We start from the raw sequence: 27648 nt of genomic DNA, 5'->3' as shown, positions 1-27648 counted from the left end.
TTCTATGATAGGTTCCACCCTTCCACACAGCATGAGAAATTGTTTGCATGACAGTTACATGGAACTACGGAACAAACTGTGGTGTAAAACTCACTGCTCCTATTTTTGCTTTAGAGATGAGGAAAAACTTTCTCTCCTTTTTGCAGAAAAACAACCAAAAATAGACAATTTATGCCACTCAATACTTTCAGCCAACTCCAACAAATGGGAATTTCAACCATCATAAACATCAGTCATAAATGTCAGGTCTGGTGTCAGCTGCTCTCTCTGTCAACAAACCAGCTCAAGTCAAACCTCTGCAGGTTTTTATCTGCTGTAACAAAGCAGCAATAAGGACTGTAAACTGCATTTCTGTTTCTTAGTTGTTTGAAAATATACCCATGTACTAATCTAAACTGTATTTTTTTATTAGTTTTTTTATATTCAGTATTTAAAAGTTAACCACGGTGAACATGAGGCCTCTGGTCCCTTTATGTCTGGAAAACACCTGCGATCAGTATCATATTATCATATTGTCTTGCACCTGTGGGAAAATCTGTTGTCAATGTAAACCAAGATGCTGATCTCAAATGTTACTCCCTAATAGCATTATATGAACCAACAAAAACAAACTGGCCTCATCATATAGTTTGTATGGACTGGTTACCTACATATCCTGAGTTCTTCTAACATCTCTGACCTGCGAAGCATCGCAACACTAAAATATTACACATTTTTCCCATGAAACATTTGTCTGGGAGATGAGCGACATGACTAACATGGCCGTCCGTGCTGGCCTCTTGTGGGAGAGGTTAATAAGAACACATTGCCCCAGGCAGACACCACTGCTCCACTGCTCCCTGTATGATGCCAGTTTGATGGATAGCTCTGGCCCACAGCTGGCCTGGGAGAGAGACAGGGGGTGGAGGACTGGACAGGCCTGGTGCACAGATGCAGCATTGCTCAGGCTGCAAACCTACACACACACACCACAACACACACTGAGAAACACATACATCTAGAATCTGAGGCTATCAACACTTACCAGGTAGTGAGTGCCCCTGAGGACCTGAAGTATGTGTGTGTGTTTGTGTGTGTGTATTCATAATATGTTTCTTCTGGCAAGATCTTGGTTGGCATACAAAAACAAGGAAATGACTTCAGACAGGCCTAAATCCTGTTTGCCTTATCACAAACTGCACCCAAAACAGAAGTGTTTTCCAAATTAATGTTAATACAGGGAAATGATAAAGTTTAAAACTAGCTGACTACTAGCTGATTTACATTTCCTGTAATCACTGTCCATCCCACTTTCCAGAAGAAGTTCCTGCTTTCAAGATTTACTTCCCTTTCAGTGTACCCAACAAGGAAGCAAGAGAAAAGCAAAACAAAGTGTGAGTGGGTCAGAGTAATTGGGAAAGCACAAAGGGCCTAAATTTAGGGTTTCAGTTTGCATGTCTTACACCAATGGTCAGTTCAGATTTCATTCTTTTATCCATAGCAATGTTTCCTTTAACTACACCAAGTTGTTATCTACATTTATCCGTTATTATGTTGAGATTTTAGGAAATATACTTTTTCATTTTCTTTCTGTTAGATGAGAAGATCGATGCCATGCTCACATGTTAAATACAGTCGGAAGCTTCAACTAGTAGCCAGTGTGCTTAGCCTATGAAGCACGGGCTGTCATACATCCAGCAGCACCTCTAAAACTCACCAATTATCCTATTGTCATTTATTTGTTTAATCTGTACACAGACAGAAACATAAAGATGTCACTTCTGGAGTGGTTACATGCTCTGAATAGTTTTTGGCAAACAACAGCCAGGCTCAGGATTTCCACTCATGCCAAGTAACTAACGGAGGCACCACACAGAAGTGCTGGATAAATGAATAAACTGTTGTTCATCAAGAAATAGTGACATCATGTAACTTCCTCTGGTGCAGTATGTTGAATTTTGGAGATAGTGAGTCTGCCTGTTTAGCCCTATGTCCAGTTTATTATGCCCCTCACTAAACTATTCACCACTCTGCTCTGGCTTCAAACAAACAATAGAGCAGTATTGATCTTCTCATCTGATGCTTGGTATGAAAGTGATGAAGTGCATTTCTCAAATGTTGATTTGATATTTTATTACAATGTGACAAAAATGTTCATTTAGGTCATTTTGCCAGGCATGTACAAATAACAGTCAGTTTACTTAAGCGTGAGAACTGTATTGTCAACTACAGTGGTCACAGAAACTGTGCCAATAACTAAACCATTTCTCTGAAAAACAGAAGCAGTGGTCACTTTAACCTCTGCACTCTTCGTTGCTCACATCAAAGCGGAGATAAACACATTTTCTACCACCACAAATTCTTTCGACACAGACCTCCTCTTTGACTCCCTATTGTCTCACACAAAGCTTTCCTCTCCTGGAAACATCCTTTGCACTTGCCCCTTTGCCTACATGTCTGCCCTGCTGCTGCTATCTTCTCTCTGCTCAATGCCCCTGGTGATAACAACTATGGAGTGCCAGAGTTCACATGACTGAAAATCATCTGTGGACAAAGCAGAGCCTGGCTGCTTGAAGAGTCAGGAGAACTTGTACTCTGCTGCCAAAATCATTTTTGATTAAACTAATGGTGCAAATTTCCTATATGATAAATAGGACATTTACTGATATTACTAATACTAATATTAAGCATAATGCATGCAAATGTGTGTACATATTAAAATATTTTTGATGATATTTTTTCAATATGGAAACAATTATCCCAGTGGATAATGGGTTTAAGAGGTCGTCCCTGAAAATAGGTGAAATTGTAACAGTCTGAAGAATGAGTGATGAGCAGCGGTAAAGTGTGAAACACAAGCTGAATGCTTTTATGTGTTCAGTGTGTGTCTGTGTGTGGCTTGACCTTGTGCAGGACCTATGTAAGCTGACACGACATGTGATGTCGCACCGTCACGGGTGTCTTGCTTTTCAAAGCTCTTTTTGACAGATATCAGTTTCTCCAGAGTGTGTGTATAACCGGGAGGATTATTCTGCACCTATTTATTGGCAGCCAATAGAAATATTAGGCTTTGAAACATTTCATGTCCTAAAACCAAAAGACTCCAGGAGATGACTTCACATTTGCAGTGATTAAACAGATGAAGCTTGGCACAAGCTTCATTTTGGCAACCCTCAAGTTGTTCTTATTTTTGTCTCTCACTTGCAATTATGGCAGAGACTGAGCCTAATGATTCAGTGATGACTCACTTCTGTGGCAGAACCCAACCCTGGTGGGCATTACGGACAGTCACCATTCACATATACATCAAAGATATTATTCACATTTTCTTTTTCACAATTTACGCTGTAACAAGACTGAGAGCATGCAGCCATTCTAATAAAAGGCATGTAAAATCACAGATGGACAGAACTAAAATTTTGACTGACTACATTAATAGTCAGAGGGTCACAAAAGTTACTGCAATCTTCACCTTGAAGCGGACATGAATGTCATGCAAGTTCATGTTTCAGGCCTGACATTTATTTTGCAGCAGATCTTAACCTTGTTAACCTTGATGTTAACCTTGATTGGATTTCATTATTTCACATTTAAATGTTGTAGTAGGTGAAATCATGCAAACTTGCAAAGCATCCACTAGGCCTAACTTACACCATGTCCACACTGGTCTACCTGTCTACAGATTTTGAAATGTAAATTATAAAGTATCACTAAAATTCACAGCATTTGGCTGTCCTTTAGGGCAGAAGCACACTCAGCAAATACAGTAGATCAATAATTTGATTTTTCTTATTTTTATTACAAATTAAGGAAGGCTGTAGTTAATAAGTGTTACAGAGATTAAGCTTAGGTCTGTGTAGGCATTAAACGTCCCAATATGAATCTCTGTCTCAGTGCCATGCTCATGGTTAGCTGAATGACCAGACTTGAAGGTCAGCTCCTGTGACCAATGACTGGTTTTCCAGACCTTGAACATCTTCCACTCTGCAAATGCTAGTTTCATGGTTGACACATGCTGCACAGACAGAAGAATGAATAAATGGCAATACTGTTACACATCTGTGGTGGGTTGAAGCAACAAAGTGAAACAAAGTCGAGTGGGTGGCCTATGTGGTTTCAAAGGGTAGGACTAAATCTTTGAACCAACTCTGTCTAGGTTCTGTTCAAGGAAATATATGCTCATCATGATCTGCCTCTCCTGAATGCAACTTCCTGCCAAAGTTAGTCATTTTCTGAAATCGGTCATGAACTTGTCTTCTATTGAATGAGATATGTGATACAACCCTGACAGGTTCAGTAGAACTGAAAAGTGAAGTGAAGCAGTTGAAATGAAATGCCAATATTCCCTAGAACATTGTTAATATTGTCAGGGATATATCTGTTATTGTGATCTTTTTCCGTCACATGGACTATCTGAAAAACATTGCTTCTGTTTTGTGTTTGAACCCCCAGTTCTAACACATCAAGTGAAGGAACTACTGTATCTTCCTATTTCATCTTTGCCAAGATAAACAGGAAGTTTTTCATGTGACTGTTTCTGGTCTGTTTTGTTGGACACCCCAACAGCCACAGATCTGTGTCCTTTCCATCCTACAGCACGCTTTCTCTTCTGACATGCACTGAAAAAAAATGGCTCCTGACATGAACTTTTATCTTTTCTATTTTGCTGATTCAAAGAAAGAATGCTAAACAAGCGTCTGCAGTATGAACTTAAATGGTCAGACGCTGCTAACTGACTAGTGGAAATCTTTGTTCACGCTGACAAATAAAGGTCTGATCACATTGCAGTGATCACAGTGAACAACAGTTTCTAGCACCAACCGAGTCTGAAAACGCAACCATGAGAGAAGTGTTAGTGTGTGGACAGATGTGTGAAAACCTGCTCCTCTACCGTATTACCAACAGCACAAACCATAAACCACCAGAACAAACATTTAGGAGAAAAGGTGTTATATTTAAGGCAGTCACAGATTTTACAGCATTACTTTTTTGCAAATTATTGTTGCAATGTAGCCCGACTACCAAACTCATGTAAGAATGTCAGTGTCTCACAGGAAGAGGAAATACGAGGGTAACATGGCCTCCTTTCACACCTGCTGTTTAAAGTGTGAACATAACGTCAGAACAGCTAAAATAGGAGCAATGAAAAACAAAATGAACAAATCAGCAACACTAAACAGGAGACAAGCAGAGAATCAACAAACATAATCAGAGTTTCATTAATTAACTTTACTGAGAATCAGTTTGTCACTGCCAGCAGAAAGTTTATGTCAAATTAGTGCTGATTGCTGTGACTCAGGGAGTGAGTTGATGCAAATGAAATGCAGCAGAGATGGCAGGGGAGGAGGAGAAGACGTAATCCTAAAGACTGAGATGGCCAGGTCGACTCTGCCCATAATTTCAATCTAGAGCTTTAATGTTTGAAGACTTGTTTCCCTTGACCTTACAGCCTTCAAATAATTAATCGTCTGCTGTGGTCATCCACTGAAGCTTTCTGCATGCTCACAAAAATGTAGAGAAAAGGCAAAATCTGAGATGTGAGAAAGTGCAGGAAAACAACATCCCACTGCTTAAAGGAATGTGGAGGAATCTAAGTCAAACCCCTCAACCTTTCTCACCATCTTTGTAGCTTTGTACATTTCCTAATTTAGACTCATTAGACTTATTTTGACTACAGTGTGGATTTTTACTATACTCTTGATATTTTAAGGACCAAAGGAATACATGGCTAATTAAGAAAGTAATTGGCAGAATAAAAGGCAATGAAAATAACTGCTACATGATTGTTTATCTAGTAAAACAAAAATTACTAACAACTTCCCAGAGTCCAACGTGGTGGCTTAAAATGTCTTGTTTTGCTCAACCACCAGTCCAAAACCCAAAGATATTCAGTTTACAGTGATTTCTTACTTATGAAAAACAGCAAATTATTTGATTATTAGACTATCACAATTTGAAGACATTATCTTGGACACTGGGCAGCTGTAATCGGCATCTTCCACCCTTATCCTAACATTTTCAAAACTAAATTACTAATCATCTCATTGAAAAAAACATAACTGACAGACTAATCTGGACATAAAAATAACCATCATAGGTTGCAGCCCTAGTCTCAAGTAAAGATGTTCATGCTGCTCACATACTCAGTAAGCCTGGTCCCTTCAGTCCTCAGCACCAAACGCAAACCACCTGTAGCCCATCTCCGTTAGGAATTTACAGAGCTGCCACTACAATAACCCACATGTGGGCCTCTGAGGCAGGCAGAGGTAGCTCCAATTGCACAACACGGGATCTCCCAGTATGGTGTTCAGCTGTGTAACCCAGCTGAGGTCATGCTCACACAGCCCAGACTTCATTACTTGACTTTGCATTAGCAAAACTGTGTAGGATTGGACAGGAGACAATAATAGAACACTGACTAGTTCAGTTCACTTAATTGCATCCAGCCTCAATCACAAACAATCAGCCTGAAGGTGCACAGACAGAGCCAGGATCATTGTTTCATGACCTGCAGCAACTTGATTGAAGGAGTACATGGCATTTGGGATTGTGGGGGTGGGCAGAGGGGTCATCATGGCCAGGTAAACCTGACTGCTGGATGTGATGGCAGTGATTTGCTAAGTGAGCTTCTGCTGATCCCTTCATGTACAAAGTCACACACACACACATCTCCATGTCTAACTCAATTCCCTAATGATGATCACAAGCTGCTATCACATGCATTTCTAGCAATCTGAAAATTATAAAAAGACATGCACTGTTTACTTTGATCTCTTAATCTGTCCCCCAAACTCTGCAGCACTGTCCCTCATGTTTGACCTACTTGGACAGGATCTAGAAGTTAATTCACTGCTGTTGGTCTGGAGCTGAAGCTGAGATCACACCCAATCACCAGAGGGACTCCCCAATATCACACAGATATCAATTACTAATGTGGACTCAGACTCTGACGCGGCCTCTTAAAGGTGGTGTAAAGTCAATATTAATTTCACTTTCCCCATCTTTTTTTATAATCCAGTTATCAATGGTGCTTTGAGGAACATCTGTTCCAAACATTCATTCAAGAGCTTGTTATGCCACAGAACCTGACATTATTTCACATCGCACATCCTTGGTTAAAATATGGGACACTGCAAAAACATCTACTCAGTAGCAAGAACTCTTACTTTCCCAGAAAGCCTTGAAATAGTGTATAAATAGTAGCAGGCCAAACATTCAATTAGGGAACCCTGCAGTAATTTGAATGACTGTAATGTCACTATTGTGTGACTTACTGTCATGATTCTAAGACCAAACCGCGGCACATAGAAACAAGCGCTCTGCACTTTCCCTCAGTCCCAATAAATAGCTTCTGGGCAATAAAGTATTTATTTAAAGTACTTAAACGTCCCACCACCTTTTAATGGGCGTGTAGGTAACGTGAGTGACACACCTAATAGATGCTTTCAGTCGCCGGTTCATTTATGCAGCCTGAACTCCGGCGTGTGCGTAAAGATGTGCCGGAGATCTTTGCGCACACGCCGCCTGTCACTCATATTTCCATCTAATAATTAACACACATGTCGTTTTTATATTGTCACTCACCAACAACTGCCACTGTTGTCGTAGTGAAAAGCTGACTTAACTCGAGCATCCTGACGCACAAAGTCTGTCCCGTAGCTTCAGTTATTCCACGGACCTTCTTCTTTTCGCTCTCGATGAGAAGGCAAATCGCTAAATGATTAAGACGAGTCCACAAAGCATTTCCTGTGCGGCAGCATCCACAGCTTAGCAGCCGCAAGTCCCGTTTCAGACGGACTCCACTGCTCGTGATGAGCTTTACTCTGCTGAGCAGAGGGCACAGACAGAAACAGGGAGGAGAATGAGGAGGAGGAGGAAGAGGAAGAAGGCTGGTGGGAGAGTTGTGAAGAGTTCACTAGTGCACAGGACCTTACAAACTATGTTTCTGGGGACTTGGTCTGCCGATTCATGGGAAAATCTCACCAATCAAGTCCCAGGAGCGCAGTGTGTCTGGAGACGTAAATACAAGAGTCACTGAAGAGTTAGACCAGAGCAGCTGACCCTTTATGTGAACTGTAGATGTATCATAGCATCGCATCGCTGCATGTTATTGAGTGAAGGTGCATCGTGATTCTGGCCAATTGTAGAGGAAATGGAACTGAGTGAAAATTGTGTTTTTGGCTTTTCAGATGCACCAAAAGTTTAGATCCTTCCTCTAATCAGAATCATCCATTAGGAATCCTAACACTGTACGTTTAGAGTGAATTCTGAGGGATATATATAAAGGAAGAAATGAAAGAAAATATAATCTTATGCTGCTTTGGCAATAAACTCATCATATTTCCCAGTGGTCCACACTCATTCAGCAGCTGTGGTTTAGTTTTGGTTGGATTTAAGGTTGAGAGCCACAGTGTATAAAGAAGGTCACCATCTGTGTTGTACTATTACATACTATTAGTACTATTACATATATATATATATATATATATATATATATACACACACACACACACACACACACACACACATATATATATACATACATACATATATATATATATATGCCCATTTCCTTCTGTAGCTCTGAAGCCTCACTTTTCAGATGAGGTATTCAAACCAACCAATTATTATGAAGCACATCCAGTATAGTATCTACTTATTAACTATAAAATAACATACGCAGTATATTGCAGTGTGCTATACTGCTATATGCGTACTTACTTTCAGGTGAACTAGATCAGCCCCTGATGAATTATACTGTTATGAAAGTGCAATCTTACAAATAGTCTGAAATGGGGTCTCAAATCCAGTGATCCACAGCTGTTGAGAACCTGCAAAACTCCCAGATAATCATTGGATTATTGTAGAGATGGTGGTGGATAACATTTGTTCAGGAGTCCCAGAGGTGCACACCTGATTACAATCAACTGTACAATTTCATAATGTAAAAAACAAATTTTTGCCTTCTTACAGCTGGAGGTTCCCCTAAAAATGGTACTGTGCAGTATTTTCACAGTTCTGTCCCTAATCCTGTAATAGAGCCTGCTTACCCCAAGTGTATAAAATAGCTTATGACAATATTTTGCCAATTGTGCACAATTTTGAATGCGTTTCTAGTTATATATATATACATATATCTAATATATATATATGTATATATCCTCTACGTTCATCCATCCATCCATCCATCCATTCTCTATACCTGCTTATTCCTTAACCAGGGTCATGGGGATCTGCTGGAGCCTATCCCAGCTCTCTTTGGGTGGAAGGCAGGGGTACACCCTGGACAGGTCACCAGTCCTCCAGGTTCAAGTCATGTGAAACTACAGGAAAGAAAACTGCTGGCTCAGCCTTCTCGTCATAGTTACAGGTTTAAAACCATGTGATGACAGCAGAGAAATCACGAGTATTCACTTGCAGACGCCTGCCGTCACATTAATAGCCACTGTTAATCAATAGCCAACACTTTCAGGATAACTCAGCAAACATTTCTACAGAAGCTAACATTTCAACCCCCATCAGAAAAACTGTGACTCAGACAGCAATTGTTTTTTGTGTCTTTTGACAATTTTATGATCATTTTAACTGTTGCTGCTTTGTCTGTTTGTTGTCACCTTTGACCAATGACCAGTGTGATTCTGTAGTTACAGTGACCTGATGGCTTTTTCAGTAATGAGTAGTGTTACTGTGCTGTTAAACCCCCTTTAAAGCAGTAATCATCTAAGATTCACTGGTGTAATCATCTGCTATAGTACCACAGTAACCCCCACTGAGAAACTACAGTCTCAAACATATGTTTTCATTACATGCTAAACCTGAATTTACTTTTCAGCCTCTGTGTTAATTCTGTTCATCCAATTTTCTTCCCTCTGATGTGTACTGGTTTCAAGCAATAACTAAAAATCATTACTTTTCCGCCAGCACCACTACACCACCACACAAAAACACAGATGCCTGCAGGTGTGTATCCATTTCTTCAGTCACTGAGTAGCAGAACTGCTGCTTTCCTCCATTTCTGTGTATAAATATCATGGGTCTATTTATACACAAAGATCTACGAACATGAAGATCATTTTATTGGCTAGCATGCAAAATGAGTTTACTATACTTACAGTATATCCTGTTGTCTCATTGTATAACTATGCATACACAATACGCAGAAATAATGCTTGGGGTTTATACAACATGTGCAAACACAACACATGTAGACTTTAAATGGCACATGAAGATCAGACAGGATCGCAGGAACTCACAGCTTACAGGAGTCCTTCCTGTCTTCAGCTTGCAGATATCACTGCATGAGACTCAGGAAGACTCTGATTAGTTTCAATGCATTTCCTCACTACAACATATGCTTCCTCAGCATTCTCGTCCCTTCCTCATCCTTTTGCTCACTTCAATCCACTTGTACTGTTTTCTCCTGGTAACAATGCAGTGCAGTGTAGTAATGGTACTTTATGTTTTCATTTGCAACCCCTACACTGTTTCCACCCCTCCCTCCATCCGCTGCTTTTCATTATAACATACTCCTCTAGTATGGCATAAATGTCTGACCTAATCTGTTTTTTTTCTCTCTTCCCCTTTAACTCATCGTATACAACCAGACAGGAAGACAGCTTTAGGAATGTTCAACACACAAGGTTCTCTGGGTCCCTAATTAATCAAAGGCATATTTGTTCATTTTGTTCTTTGAATAAAATCCTCTAAAAATATCTTTCTTCAATCACTCAGCCTGCCTAAGCTGCTTTTTTGTGCTGTAAGGCTCCACTAAGGTAATGAAATCAAACTGTATATGACAGGGACACTAAATCCCTTTAAGTGAGGGAAATTAGCTTAGTTCATATGCTTAGAGAGACAACATTTATTTGCAGAATCAATGCTAAATGGTCATGTTAAAGCTAAGCAGTAGATCCTTTTGACTCAATATCAAACTTTTCTTCTTCTCCAGTGAAAGCCATTTACAGTGACCAGGAATCTGTAATGTATACAAGAGGATAGTGTTTTTGTGTAAAGGTGCATGACAGCTCACATTAACATATACTACTGTTATTTCCTTCCTGTATATACTGATCTGATACCTGGAAAATCAAGTTAATTTACTAAATATAACATCTGATGCTGACTCCAGGACAGCACAGAAGGCCCCACTGAACATAAACCTGCAGATCATCAAGAGTAAGTTCCTTTGTGTTCACCTGGTGGAGAACTAGTCTATCAACACCAGCACCATAGCCAGGAAAGCCCAGCGGCACCTCACTTTCTGCAGAGGTTGAGAAAAGCCCATCTCCCACCAACCTTCCTCACCACCTTCTTCAGAAGGACAATAGACAGCATCCTGAGCAGCTGCAACACTGTCTGGTTTGTGAACTGCACCATCTCAGATCACAAGACTCTACAGAACATGGGAGAGCAAAGAAGATTATTGGGGTCCCTCTTTGCTCCATCATAGACATTTACACTACATGATGCATCCACTTTGAGCATTGTGGTTGACAGCGCACACACTCTCTTTTCCATTCTGCCATCTGAAAAAGGTACAGAAGCATTTGAGCCCATACAACCAGACTGTATAACAATGTCTTCCCACAATCCATCACACCTGTCTATATCAGGGGCCTGTACGAACACACACACGAACACTCATCATTGAAAGGTGATGTCTCTACCTTGTTTACATCTTTGTGCAGCCTGAACATGTAGCTGTAGAAATGAAAAGCTACTAGAAGGAAGAAATAGTAGCTAGTGCTGCTAAGTTTCAGCCAGGAGTTGTATTTATAAGTGGGCTAATGCAGGAGCTTCCTCGTGGTTATGGAGCAGGACTGTGGAGGTCCTTTTTGATGCAACAGCACAGGTGGTTGCTTGCAAGCATGACTTGGCAATACCACTGGGGCTGAAGTTCAGGGAGAACGGACTAAAGTCTGCTCTCAGCTCAGAGTGAAAGAAAGCAGATCCATCCTTACTGATTCCTCTTAGATGAGAACAGCTTGGGACTATGTTTTTAATTCTGACATTAACCAGAACAAGGAGACCAAATGGAAATATCTAGAGTGAACCCCCCCGATCCTCGTTCAGCCTTTTCTTTTATTGATTGTATTATACTAAAATATGTCTCCGACAAATGTTTGGACAGCTGTCAACAAACAGGGAATGCCTCATAAAAAAAGGAGATGGTAACCAATGTGATAAGCAGGTTTCTTCTTTATTTCTTGGGTATTGAACATTGTCTTGTCTGAGCACATCACGGTGCACTATCCTTTACATTCATCTGTGCAAGGGGTATAGCTCTGTGCTAGTTTATCAGTCCACCACTTTGGTCCAGACTGAAATATTTCAACAACTAATGTGTGATCACAACAAAACTTTTTACAGACATTCATGGTTCCCAGGTGGTGCATTCTAATGAATTTGCAATCCTCTGATTTATCCTCAAGCACCATCACAAGAGTGACTGCTGTCACAGTAATTACTGGATGGATATCCATAAAATCTGGTACTGACAGTTATTTTCCCCTCAGGAAGAATTACAATAACTCTGAGGATAATTCAACCATTGGCATCATCCCCTTCGTGACGCTCTGCAGGATAAGCTGTATAGCTAATGGATGGATGGATTTTTAAATTTTTAATGTCGTGCTATCATCTGATCATTTATTTTAAAATTTGTGTAATAGTTTATGACCAGACACCTACAAAATTAATGACTCAACAGCATCAACTGTAGCATTTAGCTCAAAGCCACACTGTGCTAAATAAAGCCTCAGAGAGTCACTAGCACGTCTATAGAGTCATAGCTTTGTTTCCTCCTGCATCCTTTGACGAGTCTAAGCATCATTGTTGTGGAAGTAGAGCATAATGGTGGAAACCATTATGTGTCTGGGTTTTGCTGTGTGTGACTCTGACTGCCTAACAATGACAGGAATGTGATTTCTGTTAGTTTGTCCCCAGACCATGGTGTCAGTATACAGGAAGTTTGGTGGGGCTTCTCTCACTGGAACTGATTGTTTAAAGAATGATCATTGCCAAAACTGGACTGCGCTCACTGCGTGCAAGCTGTTTCACACCAGTTATTTTCAAGAGGTGATAGAGTGTAGTTTAGTTTTAGTGTTACAGTATAACTATTTTTCTCTTATGTCCCAGACACAGAAAGCTTTGCATATATACATACCCATAGGCATGCACACGTGCACATACATGGTTCCAGCATGTGACGTCACATTCTTGGCAGGTCACACAGCCATTGTGATTGAAGAATATCACATTCTGCTCAGAGTGCTGTACTTTCTTGGCGTGACATCTGGCATGACAGTACGGTACGTGTGTGTGAAGAGACATGAGGGTGTGTGGGGTCATGCTGCAGAATCCTAAGATTCACTTATGTTCACAGTTTGGTACAAGAAAGTGTTGTTTATGTGTGCATGGTCCTGTTGTTTTTGTATTTCGAATAAACTGACCTTGAACCCCCCCAGTCACTGACCTTTCAAGAAGTAGACAGTGGCTTTACAGTAGTCCGCTCTTGTCCACCCACCATTGCTCTGAACTTGCCATGATTTACACGTTGAGGACAAAGACCAATCTATGTTTCAGAGACCACACAAAGAATGTAATATAATGGAGAAATGTCACATCTTATTCAGTGCTTCACAGATATTTAGAGGGTAGCTGCACAAGAGCCACAGCAGAAGATCTTTTGTCGTGGTAAAGAAACAGGTGTAAATTATAAAATTAACAACAACGTCAGTCATTAATGTTATTAGTAACAGCTGTTTCTCCTTGTCCAATGCTTGTTCAGGCTTAGCTATTAAAGATAAATAGATAACTGAACATACAGATCTAGTCCTGTTTATAGGAGGATAAGTAGAAAAAAATCTTATTTATCTGAATCACACAGCCCAAGGAAAATAATCCAAGTGGAAAAACTAGCAAAATAAGGAATTGGGGAATCTTCTATATAATTTCAGATTTTTCCTTAGAAACATGACTCTTCCTGGTGGGTACAGTAACAGTTTATCTTTACTCCATTTCTCTTATAATCCCTAACAGCTTTAGTATGTTGTTCTTGGAAATAATGTCATTTACAGCTAAATAACAGCTACCGGCTAAGAAACAATGAGGGAAGTTACAGATGCAGCCTTACCAAAAATGTTGTTTGCTCATAATATAACAAAGTAAGATGCAAATGGCTGGTTTTTCAACAGCGAGTTTTGCCTCATATGTTTTCAGTGTAATATAATAGGGACTATTTCAACTGTAGAGTATGCCCCCTGACTTTTAGTACATTTTATTTGGCCAGCTCAGTCTGACCATCCAGCCCAGAGGTTCACTCAACAACAGGGAAAAGATTTGTTTATCATTCGCCTGTCAGAGGTGGTAAAGCTGGACACTGTCAGCACAATGTTCACAAGACACTCACATGAGGAACACTGCAACATATGCAGCATGAAAGCACAGTGAACGGGCGATTCTGTTACTATCTGAGTAGAACATTATGTCGACCAAAAGGGACAGTTTAAAGTGGTCAAAGTTGTGTTTATGTGGATTTAACTTTGTTGGCAGTAAAGAAAAACCTTTTGTTTTTGAATTCCTGTGTCATAACAGTGAGAAAATTAATTTTTGACGGATCTAGTTTTAGTCACTTTGACAGGTCTCCTGTGGTGAATGTGAATTCAGGGTAAGAGGAGAAAACAAATGGGTGTCACATATCCTCACATTTCTGCTGCTTTGCTCCAGGACTCAGTGGGTATAACATGTATGTGTGTGCTCACTGACCCTTGTGTACTCTACCTCCCCTGAAACAAGCTGCTGATTAAGATCATAAGGTCTCCATGCCCTTTCATCATGCTCGCTGTGACTTGATTTTTTTTTCCAACCACAAATCCTGTGTTTTGGGGCGAACATTGGTTGGCCTCTGACCACAACTAGTGAACGTCACAAGAAGCATCTGGTCAAGATTATTAGCTGGCATTGCCTATACCAGCAGGGGACCAAAATATTTTCATCACTTAAGCAACACAACTGTGGAAACTGATGTAAAAGTACTCCATTAGTACCATTTCTGCATTCAAGATTTCAGTTAAGGAAAAATATGTTAGAATTATTATAAAGCTGTACATAAAACCAAATGTAAAAGTACTCTTTTCCTGCACTTACAAAAAGTCAAAGCACAAACATTAAGGAAACCTATTGTAATTTAGAAAAAACATTTATATGTTTAATATGACAAGAAAGTTATAATTAAATAATGTGTTAAATAAATGTAGTGGATTAGAAGTATAGCAAGACATAAAAAGGAAGCACTCAAATAAGCACAAATACTTAAACATTTTATTTTAGTAGTATTCAACCAAAATATATTCAGTAATTTGTCATTAATGGGGATTTTGCCTTAAATTGAGCAGAGCAGGCCTTTAATACTCCGTCACTTCTGCTGAACAAATAAACCAAATGTTAACCACGGGGTCAACTTTGCTGCTGCCCCATCAGCTCGTCCCTGTTTCTGATCAGAAAACTTGCGTCTAAACGATGGTCGGCGTCATATAAACAAGGGAGGGGTGGGATCATTGTACGTGCAAATACAAACAGCACATATGTGCTTCTGTGAGTGTGTATGTGTGAAGACATCTGGAGGGGGTCCCTTTGTTAAAGGCTTCCTGTAGAACAAAGGAAAGGGAGGATCAAACAATTTTTGAGTCTATACAGAAAATGCACATTTTCATTCAGTTTTTAAAAAAAAAATAGACTATTCATTTAAACTTTACGAAATACTTTATACCATATTTTTTCAAAGCAAGATTATGTTACTTTTGAAAGAACTTTTCTTACAAACAAAAAGTTGAATTCATTGATTTTCAATAAAATGCTCTATTGTCTTTTTGCTGCTACAGCTTTATTCCACACTCACTGTAAAGTTAACTCTGGGTTTTAGTTGTTGCAAATAAGAAATGTTTGTCTAAGATTTGTTCATCATAGTAAAATTCTTCTTCCAAGTGAGAGCCTTAGATAACTGATTCATTGTGTGATAAACTCCTCAGTCTATCAATATGTATTCAAGCCTCTGCTGTGAAGTAACATTACTCAGTTGCACTATAGGCTAAAGACGTATTGCCTCCTTATGTTTATTATTTATGTCACTATGAATGGGGTGCAGGCAGAGCACTTCCAGTAATTGTGCCAAATTGGAATAGATTTTGAGACTAACTTTTTGTTGCATTCTTTCTTAGACGTCAACATGCTTTCTCTTTCACTCTCTTTCTTTAGTAGTCTCACTGTTGTTGGACGTGTGCATGATGGTGCACAGTCCTTGGATGTGCTATCACACAAGCACAATATAAATTTCAGTCAGCTTCTGTTTTGTTATGTTTCAAGGTTACACCAGCTCAGAAAAGAGAAAGAATTATTGAAATGTGCAGATGTGACCTTTAATTTTCTCCACTTGTTTCCATACATGCAGCCTCTTTGCCTATCTTGTTTCTTATTATTGCAACAGGCTGTGAGAACATTGGTAGGATCTTCATTATTGAGCCCTCTCCATATGAATCTAAAATTGGGATTCTGCTTTTTCTCAGTCTCATAGTATTCACTGGGGCTTTTGAATATGACAAGCTATTACATATAATTATATTTTCTCAGCCATTATTCTCCAGTGAGATGCATTGTAGCAGGTCATTTGAGAGATCCTGTAATTCACTTATACTGGAGTTCAATGATAAGTGACTACCCTAGTTGTCTCTGTGGGGGTATTGTCTTAAAAGTGTGTGTGTGTCAGTGAGTTTTTGTGCATTTATATAGAAAGGGCACCAAGGGTCAACACTTTGCCACTCCAGAGACAGGAAATGACTCCAATATGGGCCTGAGTGTGGCCTCCATTAAAGCTCTGGGGAGTGATTTAGGCTCCTAGTCAGGACCAGAATGGCAGATCAGTGAACAAAAGTGAACAAAGTGAAAAATACAGATGTTTTGTTGGGACCAATTAAATATCTCTGGTAGGCTTCACGGGGACCCAGAGGTTTATTAATAGTGTCAGTGAGGTAGCAGATGAGGAGGTGATATGTCAAATAAAATTTGTGTCCAGTCTTCCATATTTAAACAGTGTTTTTTAAGAACTACATTTAACTTCTACTTGTTGTCATTCTTATTATAACTTTCAATCTGAATATAGTAACAATTCAATTTCACTCAGAAATTTGCTTTAGTATGGTAATGTTAAATCTTTTTACAATTTTCATCTCTGTTTACATCTGTTAAGATATATATGTATATATATACATATATATATTAGATTTTTTTTCCAGACCTATTGCTCCAATGCTTGTGCTTGTTGACATCTTGGACTGTGTGCAAAAATGCTACATAGATGGTCAGAGTGTTGGTGGACTGTCTCAGCTGTGATGGTAGCAGAGATGGTTGTTTACACAGTGCATATTTCCAACCATCTGAGGAATCATCTCTCTAAAGATATTTTTAGGGCCACACTTGAGGGCTCCTTAACATCAGAAAAAAGACTGTTACTTTTATTCTGCTTGTGATGTGTTATGACTTTCTTGGCAGTGTGAATTAAACATGAACAGAGAAGAGATTATTTCATCAGCTTGTGTGATACAATGAGTCCATATATCCATAACACACTACAATCAGAGAGGAGAAACTGATTATATTGCTCACCAGTGTTGGAATACAGTAATGGTATAAAATTAAGGCTACCTTACTAGTAGATGAGGGTACTTTTACATGACTTTATATTTCTACACTACTACATTAATTTGAAGCATTTAAAAAAGTTTCCAACTTGACCATCAACACCAGTACACAATAATGGTGCACAGTAATGAATCAGTAACTGATTTAATTATGTAACAGCCTACCTTTTGCTCATGGTGTACTCACTGTAGATAGTTACATGCAGGGCTTTAGTGTGATACTTTTACTGAAGGATACTGATTCTTCTTCCACCACTGTTGTTAATTCATGATTAAAGATCCAGATTAATGTTAGTTGATGATATTTAATTAGAACTCTTAAATTCAAATACTTCTGCTACAGCTATCAGTTTTTCTAATGTTATGTCACTTTCTTTAAACCTAAACTTATTTTAAAAAGAAATCAACTTATTATAGCTATCCACAAGCCAAGGGGAACAATATCAAAGCCTAATATTTTAAACAAAAGGAACAAATTAGAAGAAGTATCAGAAATATTTATAGTGAGGTGAGCTTACTAGCCAACCTATTAAAGGGCTAACATAAAAGCATCAAGCTGTGCAGTTACTCACTCTCATCCCAAGAAATAACTAAATAAGGCATCACAGGCACGTAGGCTACTGTAGCCATATGGAGTATATCACATTTATAAACAACAGCAAAAATAAAGCCTCAGCTTATTTTGAGGATGAATCTTCACAGGGTCATAAAGCAGGATTAGTGGATAAAACTACTTGTATTTCCCGAGGATTTGAGGTATCACGAAACAACTCGTGGTCTTTGCTTTCACCACCACTACAGCTTATTGGCTCTCCCTTTGACACCTGTTATTGCTGCTCGTTTAAAAGCGTTAGTCAGCCTCTATGTTCATGGCTTCATTTTTTTCATCTTTTATGTTCTTTTGCACACAATAGCCAAAGGCTGTCCAAATGCTTTTTAAATCTTATTGTTTTGGAAGAAAAACAGAAGCAGTCATTGACATGTTTTATAAGCATACCGTGGGCCTGTGTTTCTTGTGGTGTGTATAAAAAGGCCTTTTTAATGGAAGATGGCTGTAATTGTTTCAGTTCTGTGGCCTAGCATTTGTGCATGCTGACTTATAAATATTAATTACATCTGAACTTTTTCCCGCTAACAAGACAAAAAGACAGACTGACGATCCAGGCTTGTGTTAATGGGTTTCTTTATCTTTCACAAAGAGCTTTGCCTGACATCACAAAGTAACTTGGACAAGATGAGAGATCTGGAGTGGAGGATATGGAGGGAGAGTGAGGTCAAGTGGAGGACATTTGAGACTAGTTTTGATGCCATGATCAACAGTAGCCCTCTGCCAATGATGAAGTGGTCCCATAGTAACCTGCATACAGGTTACTGCACAAGATATTACCTCAACAGAAAAGTGCATTCAGCAGGATCAATTTCCAAGAACAAGGAAGAAAGAAAGCAAGGGCAGAATATCATTGGACTAACTATTTCTTTCACATACGCAGCCTGCCACCTTGTGCCTACAGTCTATATTGCATTATGTCTATATTGTATAACTGTTTACACTGTATATTGTTTTTTGTTTTTCTGAAAATAAAGATAATATACAAATAATAATATAAATGCTTCTATATTATATTAAATAAATAAATATCCTATGGTCATCAAGAGGGCTGCTACTAAAATTTCTATCTGCTATGTAGCTCATGAACATTATTTCATAGATAATATGCACTATGCTAAATTTCTAAAAGAACATAAGTACATCTACAACTAAAAGGTACCAGGTAAACCACTGTCTATAGAACAACATCTTGCTTAGTGGCACCTCACCTTATCGTCACTTAATTGCAGCTATAATATGAATATTAATAATTTTTTGTATGACATAATTTGAGACAGCTGACATAAGAGACAGACAATAGAATTACATATAGAAAAAAATAATGATAAAAAACTAATAGGCTAAATAAAATAACATGTATGGGATGTATTCAGTTATAAAAGGTGTTTTTAGCTGTTGTTAAAAAAAATGTAATGAAACTTGGGGATTTGGATAGATGCTGCCCCATGTATAATAAAGAAATGCATTTGAGAACATCAAACCGGCTTAGTAGTCTCCAAATTTTTCCACAAGCCACAATTACTGTATTTTCCCCAGCTATGTTTTTAAGGTAATGAAATCAGCCTTGCAAAAAAATGTGAAAATCTTACCTTTTTAATGTGTGGGTTTTAGCAGGGGTTGTATTTACTTCAGCAAAATCAACAAAATATGTACTGCACCAGTTTTGAGCTATTTCGAATTGGCACATGAAGGTAACACGAGAACACCGTTCACGCTTCGGCCCAAATCGCGTTCTACGTCATTGGCAGCGCCACCATGTTGGATCAGGAAATGGGCAGAATCGAAGCAGCTTAACGGTAGCAGCCGAGTCCGCACGATCGTTCGATCATCTCACTATTTTCGCATTTAATACCCAGGGTACATGCTGCAGGGCTTTCTGGCTGCTCGACATAGACGCTCTTGCCCAGATCTGAACGTTTTGCAGCTCCAGCTATGACTTCTCTCGCGCAGAGGACCTCGGGCCTCGTCCAGCGAAGGACCGAGGCCATTCGCAGCGCCGCCGCCGACAAGGAGAAGGAGTCCGGTGGGGAGGAAGAAGAGGCGCGCCGCGGGGAGGACGACGACGACGACAAGGGGGACTCAAAGGAAACAAGGCTCACGCTGATGGAAGAAGTGCTGCTTTTGGGCCTCAAGGACCGAGAGGTGTGCGCCGTGTTTCGCGTTTTAATCCTCCAGTTTGATTTCTGGTTATTCGTTTAAGGTTAGCTAGCTAGCGTTAGCTAACATTGTGTTTACGTCACCAAACGTGAAGCTAACTTCGCTCCTCCAAGCAGCAACGTTACTAAACAATTCACGTTTCCTAGATTAGTTTGTCAGGAAAAAACAAAGTGCACGTTTACCGATGTTTCACGTTCAGCTAGTGTTTGCACAGAAGCTTAGGTAATGCTACGTGTATATTTCTATGGCAAATAAGCTTCGAACGTCATTTGACCATATGACAAATGCAACATACATATATATTTTAAGGCGACATGTAGTTGGAAGCAGACCATACGTGATTTCCTGGACGGAAGCAGCCATTTACCTGTTTGCTTAGTTACGTAGCACTCTTAGCTTGCGTTAACTACCAGTTTTCTTGGCAGCTTTCCCGCAGTGATGTGACTCCTTTTCAGCCATAAGCACAGCAAATGTTCCTCCCACACGTCAGCTAAAGTTAAGCACCTTGGCTTCTCTGTTTTTACCCTTCCTCCACCCCAGGGCTACACGTCTTTCTGGAACGACTGTATTTCTTCCGGTCTTCGCGGGTGCATGCTGGTCGAGTTGGCCCTCAGGGGGAGGCTTCAGCTGGAGGCCTGCGGTGTGAGGAGGAAAAGCCTGCTCTCAAGGAAGGTGAGAACCGTGTTCAAGTATTCAGAGGGAACACAAAACACTTCTGTGTTTCGTCTATCCAGTCAAATCTCTTTACACCCGACACCCTTTCTACTGTGTGAGTCATTGGTAAGCAATGGGGCCTTAGTTGTGAACAAATTAGCCATTGAAAAGTGGACTTCTAAAGGTAAAGTAAGACTCAATTAAAAGCATAGAGCTGTGACTAAGATATGAGGAAATTTTGGTTTGGTTAAACACAGCATTAAGCTGAAAATCCCTGATTGAGTTGGACTTGAATTGAATTAGGTGAAAACACATAATGTACTAGAGAATGTATAGGGATTTTTGTTTGCACACAGGATGTGAGTGAGACTGACAATCATTCTCCCTCAAATATGTTCGCCGTTGTTTGCTAAGGTGATCTGCAAGTCGGATGCCCCGACGGGAGATGTGCTACTGGATGAGGCCTTGAAGCACATTAAAGAAACCCAGCCTCCAGAGACGGTCCAGAGCTGGATAGAGCTGCTGAGTGGTGAGATAAAGCCTGCCCAGTTTGTTTATCAAATCTAGTAATAAAATACTCATTCTTTCACATGTGGATAACATACTTCCAATTTTATATCCTGCTTTTATAATAAATTATATTGAGAGCTTTCCTGATTTAATCACACAACTTTTTTGATAATTGTTTTAGTCAGTTGTCATTAAGGAATATCAAAGAGTTTCTGCTCGTAGTTTCTTAAGTGTCAGGATTGCCTGCTGTCCTTGTCATAGATGAATGATTGAATCTCTGTCATTGTATGCCCACAGTAGTACAAAATAACAAAAAATTTTTATTTACATGATATTAAAGGGAACTTCTTTGGGTTTTTCGACTGGTGATTACACCAGACACATGGGCTGTGGTAAATTCTAACCAGAATTTTTAGCAATTTTACAATACACAATACACAAACCTTACAAGTAAGTTGGAATAAGTTGGAAGGAGGGGCATGCAGAGCTCAAATCAAAATGGGATTGACAAGCATGATATATGTCTTGAACTGGATCTCATATTGTCCTCTAGGAGAGACTTGGAATCCCCTGAAGCTGCACTACCAGCTGAGAAATGTTAGAGAACGTCTGGCAAAAAACCTGGTAGAGAAAGGTGTCCTCACTACAGAGAAACAGAACTTTCTGCTTTTTGACATGACTACACATCCGCTCACCAACAGTTCCATTAAACAGGTGAAGTGTTCACAGTTAATTGTTATTGTATAACCAAGTTAAACTTTAGCTGTCATATAATTAAAATGCCTCAAATAAGTATTGCTGGAGACTCTTGAGTTAGAAGTAAACCCACATCAATGCTAGCAATATTTTTATGATCAGTCTGCAAACATGAACATTTAGTTTTTATGATGGTAGCAGTCACAGTCTCAACTTAACTGCACATAAATCTGACCTTCACTTACATATTAACAGCTACACTGGATTCTGTTGAAGTCCATCATATATTTGTCCAAAAACCATAATTTCCCAGTTTTCATAGAGGGCAAACTGGTACATTAAAAATTATTTTATTTCAAACTATGTCTGTTGCATATTTAACAGTCTGATAGATAGTAAGTATATTTCCTCAAATGTTAACTACTCCTATTATCCTGTTAGTGTTAATTCTAATTATTTCTTCTAGTTAAACACATATAATGCTTAAATGTGCTGCATATTATAATGGATATTTAATACATATATTCCCTTTGTTGATTACAGCGTCTCGTCAAGAAGGTCCAGGACTCTGTTTTGGAGAAGTGGGTCAATGATCCTCACCGGATGGACAAGCGGGTTCTGGCTCTAATCCTTCTGGCCCACTCTTCCGATGTTCTCGAGAATGCCTTTGCCCCGCTCCAAGACGATCAGTACGACCTGGGCATGAAGAGAGTCCACACTCTGCTAGAGCTGGAACCAGAGAAAGAAAGTGCAAAGCCCAATGCCAATGAACTTATGTGGGCTGTGGTGGCTGCATTTACTAAATGAAAACACGTAATTGGTTGGACTGGAAGATCTGGCCACAGTCTGTGTTAATTAATTGGTTGAAGGACTTCACTTAATGAGACAGACTTCACTTTAATGAGACAATCTGTTGTGGTTGGGGAGCCTGTTTGTACATCTATTCGGGATGACAGTTTGGTGGTAGTCCATATTAACCCAGTGCAATCTGATTGGTGGTGGTCTTCACCAAGTAACATTTCGTTGGTTGGAAAGGTCTCTAGATGAAAAATGGCTGCTTTCGCACAGTGAGGTAAGTTATCTGACTCTACGAGGATAGATATATGTATAAACATTCACATTACTTGTTGGGCTTGTATGAATATTAGATGACATCAAAGAACAAAACAGGTGGCAGCAGTGGGCATGTGGAATATGAAGATTCTAACTGGGGCCAAGTTATCCTTCTACACTAAGCAAACATCTCTCCATTAATAGAAGAGCTGGCCGGAATCAGTTCTTGGTCACATGACTCTTGATGCTCTTTGCACTTGTGTAGGTCTCATGCTTCCACCTCTTCATTCCCACTTGTGTTGGGAGTTTATGCTTAAGGCTGTTAGAACATACTATGAATGTTTTACTGATTCACCCCATCATGTCCTTCAGTTCACTTTCTCCTCATTGCATTTTGAGGATAAAAGATGGGACCCCCCCAAAAAAATCTAGCATTCAGTTCCCATGCCAGTAAGAGTGTGCTGGGAATTTATCCCTTATAGACTCACATCTAAATGAAGAATTAAACACTGAGTTTAAAAAAATAACTTGGTTCATTCAATGTTAATAGAATAACTTAGTCTTCCACTTCTGCTCATGATGCTGATTGTTGCTTGGAGTAGCCTGCCATTTATCAACTATTTTGCACAGTTAATAGGCCTAACAGTATGATATTATTTGTTAGGGTTTTTTTTTTTTTTTTTTAGTTTGAGTAACCAGCTTGTGAAGATCAGACTGAAAATTATGAACCTTGGTAACCATGGTTAAAAGGATCTCACTTATTTTTTCTACAACCATTGATCTCTATGAATACTTTAAAATCATTCCTCTGGTATAAAAAAAAAGTGTGTGCTTATTTATAAGTGTGAGCCAAGATGTGTAGTGGGGGAAAAGAGTGAATGAATCTAATCAGATTTGGATCTCTGTGAATGGCCTGAGGAAGATTTACAATATATGATATATTATTATATAAAGCAGTTACTTATAAAAATGGGAATTTAGCCAAAGGAGCTAGTTTCAGTTTAGAAAAGAGTAATGGGTCAGATCACCCAAATTGCATTATAAAAAGGAATTTTCTAACATGATATCTAACCTTGGAGGAGGTCTTGGTTTAGATTAGGTTTAGAAATCCCCATCTAAGGTATCTGCCTCTATCCTAGTGAAATAAGACTGGAAGGAATTTCCTTTTACGATGCTTGTCAGCAGTAGGAAAAAGCAACATTTTGCATAGGAGTTTGTATATGACAAAAGTACAGACTTTACTGTAAACAGTTTTCCCTTGAGCTACTTACAGACCCTATGGAAACTGTCAACAGCAAGTTCTATGGAGAATAGCATTAGATGCCTATAGGGTTAAGTGAGAAAAATATATTTTGTAATTTGGGTGAACCAGCCCTTTAAGTTTCCCTCTTGCAATATAATGTATGTCTCTTTGTACGTCATGCCATAATTAGATGTTACTTCTGTCTAATAGGTCCATGTGGGTATGTTGTATTGTTTCATACTGCAGATGATGAGAAGGTTACTTGAGCCCCAGATGAAACTTTTGTTAAAGACTGAAGCTGTTTGTCTACATTGTAACAAAAACCTTCTGTAAACATGCTTTAGTGTAGGACTGGTAAAACCTCTGTTTCAGTAAAAAATTATGATTGTAAACATCCTGGTCTGACCGGTGTGATCAATGTATGAAGTGACAAGACTTTTTTTTTTTTTTTTTTTTTTTTTTTAAATACAAAATCCCTGTAGGTATGAAGAACTGTTGATCTGTTTACAGCAAAGAGACCATGCATGCTATTGGTGGAGGGCTAGGGTACTTGTGGATGTAGCTACAACGAAAAGGCTTGTATGTAATTATTAGTCATTTTATGTGTATGATCTAACGGAATTCAATGAAAGGGATCTTCTCTCCTGTCCTATAATTCTGTATGCTTTTGTATTACCACACAAAATAAAGTAAGGATCCTTTAAGTGCCTGAATTTAGCAATGTTTTGCTGTTGTCTTTTTTTCTTGTTTGAATATATATGTTGGATACTTCTTTGTAGTTTAATTAGACCAACCTCGTCAGCTGACTAGAGCTAGAGCTGCTGGTGTGTTTATGTTGTCCTAGATCAACAACTTCCCATGTTTCCGGTTTTTATGCAAAGCGTAAAAACTAATGTGCTGTGTACATACTCTTTTCAATGATAATACATAAGACCAGATACTAGACTTATTAAATATGCATCTTTTATAGCAACTCATTAAATATTTCACATAAGAAAAGACATTTACAAGATATTTGAGCAAATAAGAAACCAAGTAATGCTTTGTCCAGGTCCTTGAGCTTTCACGTTAAGGTAAATGTGACAGCATAGTACACAAAATCCACGATCCCATATATATTAGTATGTCCAGAATACATTAGTGTGTACAGTGGTATATCCAGGGTGCATGTGGCATCTTCAGGAGAAAATTTCTGTTCAGAAAATTATCTTTGGTCCTGTCAGCCACAGGTCTGAATCAATGGATCGGCAGCATCACGTACATCTGGGCTCCACTTATGAATATGACCACAGTCGACTGACGGGTCACAAGTGTTTCCATAGGCTTATGCACAACCCACTAAGGATTCCCCATTTTGCCCCCAGTGGTGAGTCTATAGCCAAGAATCTTCTCTTTAAGCTCTGAATACCTTCCAGTTTAGCAATATCTGAGTCTTCTCAACGACGTCTCACTTGATGTTCATTTTGTAGTTCTTCAATATTTCCAGAAGTTTGTATCTCCAGTAAACTGTGTCTCCAACTTGACGTAGCTCCTGTGCCATGTGAGCCACAACAACAGAAACATCTGAGGGCAGGAAGCACAGTTCGGATCAGACAGGTTGAAAATCCATGTTCCAATTCATGTATTAATACATAGTCACAACCAGTTCAAGTTAATTGTAAACTTAGTAGATACTCACCTTGGCTGGCCATTTTTATAATGCTTCTGTCTGTCTGGGAGAGAGAAAAGAAGGTCTGTTGTTCTTCTCCCCCGGTGCTTATAAATCTCTGTAGCTGTGGCTTGTCAGGTTTCAAACAAGTTTGAACTACTAATAGAAGTACTCTCTTAAATACTAGTGGTGTTGCAACAGCCACAGCCAAGTTCCTCCTACTCTTACGTAGAGTACTCTGTTAAAAATATGTTTATGGCACTTTTAATCAGTGCGTTACATAAAACGTATCTTTTGGTAGAACGCAACACATCTGTATTGTTTGTGCCTGATAATAGTTGTTTTGTACACTTAGTTTTAATCAAGTGATCATTCAGGGTTTTATAGATTTCATAAATAAACTGCAGTTAGAAATATACTAAATAAATTATAAAGTGATTTGACAACATTAGAAGATTTAGCCTATTAATTACATGCATGCAGTGCATGTATTTACCTTATGACGTACTAAATGAAGTCATATATAACCTTGTACAGAAAATTCTTTCTGGTATCCAGCTGACACTACAAATTTAGAGCAATTTTTTACAGTGAATCTTGTTTGATGTGACACGCTGGAGCTAGGTACGTTGTTAGTTTCACTTTCTGCTACTAATGTGCTGATGACGTTACAAGATCACGAGTCAGCGTGTACACGACAAAAAAGGCTTGATGTAATCATCTTCTCTGCTGTCTGCTGCTGTCTGCTCTGTTCTATAATTCAATAAGTAATAATAAAATAAGTGTTTGTATTACAAAACAAAATAAAGTGAAGACGCTGAAAACCATGCTAGGTTTTGCTGTTCAGCTGTGTCAGCCCTGTGATAGACTGGAGATCTGTCCAGGGTTTACCCCTCCTCTTGTCTCAGCATGTACCAGGATAATCAGTACAGGGATGGATGGTTCCAGTGTGCTGTTGTAAAGATACAGGGTGAAGATTCAAAACTCACATTTACATAATCCCACTATCAAGATTTATAGCTTTTTTCCAGTAGTTAACTGTGGTGTGAATATACAACAACAGCTCGCAGAAGAATCAGTGACTGATTTTGTCCTAATGGGCTTATCACTGTTAGTGATAAGATATTTAGCCACAATGTTTGTTTTTCCTAAATGTACAGCAGTCATAGGGTCATATTTAGTGCAATATTAGACAATTAAAGAACAGAGATCAGAGTGGACTGCGTTCATTCAGCAACAGAGACACTCCATTCAACAGACAACACCTCACCAGGGCAATGACCCACATACACCAGGAAGACATACAGTAAAAGGATTGTAATATATTGTAAAAGCCAAATATATACTGTATATGTGTGCTCCATTTCACTGGCATCAAATATTATGCACACTCAAAGGATTATGG

The 27648-nt window shown here is 39.0% G+C and overlaps 2 protein-coding genes and 1 long non-coding RNA gene across 4 annotated transcripts in view; 1 reads left to right on the top strand and 2 right to left on the bottom strand.

The window, feature by feature from the left end:
* The window catches only part of itga1 (integrin, alpha 1), a 37553-nt gene extending 29730 nt beyond the window's left edge, over nt 1-7823 (bottom strand). Inside the window, exon 1 of one of the 2 annotated variants that reach the window (XM_026297139.1) lies at nt 7564-7823. In XM_026297139.1, coding sequence (XP_026152924.1) covers nt 7564-7612 — 49 coding nt within the window. In that variant the 5' untranslated portion in view covers nt 7613-7823. The remainder of the gene's footprint in view (nt 1-7563) is intronic. The other variant, XM_026297140.1, reaches the window with a different exon arrangement.
* A 12206-nt stretch (nt 7824-20029) lies between these two features.
* Nucleotides 20030-25312, top strand: LOC113124866 (Golgi phosphoprotein 3-like). Its single transcript, XM_026298011.2, has 5 exons — nt 20030-20424; nt 20980-21111; nt 21508-21622; nt 22157-22317; nt 22843-25312. The coding sequence occupies exons 1-5, from the start codon at nt 20215-20217 to the stop codon at nt 23104-23106; spliced, it is 882 nt and encodes a 293-aa protein (XP_026153796.1). The 5' UTR covers nt 20030-20214; the 3' UTR covers nt 23107-25312.
* Nucleotides 25313-25541: 229 nt separating this feature from the next.
* On the bottom strand, nt 25542-26836 carry LOC113124808 (uncharacterized). The gene is made up of 2 exons (XR_003295075.1): nt 26274-26836; nt 25542-26158 (listed from the first exon to the last, which is right to left on the bottom strand). It is a non-coding gene; the product is annotated as an uncharacterized LOC113124808 (long non-coding RNA).
* Between the last annotated feature and the right edge of the window lie 812 nt (nt 26837-27648).

Source organism: Mastacembelus armatus, chromosome 12 (assembly GCF_900324485.2).
Source record: "Mastacembelus armatus chromosome 12, fMasArm1.2, whole genome shotgun sequence".
Lineage (NCBI taxonomy): Eukaryota > Metazoa > Chordata > Actinopteri > Synbranchiformes > Mastacembelidae > Mastacembelus > Mastacembelus armatus.
Note: the sequence above shows the minus strand (reverse complement) of the source record. Positions and strands in the feature narration are given on the sequence as shown.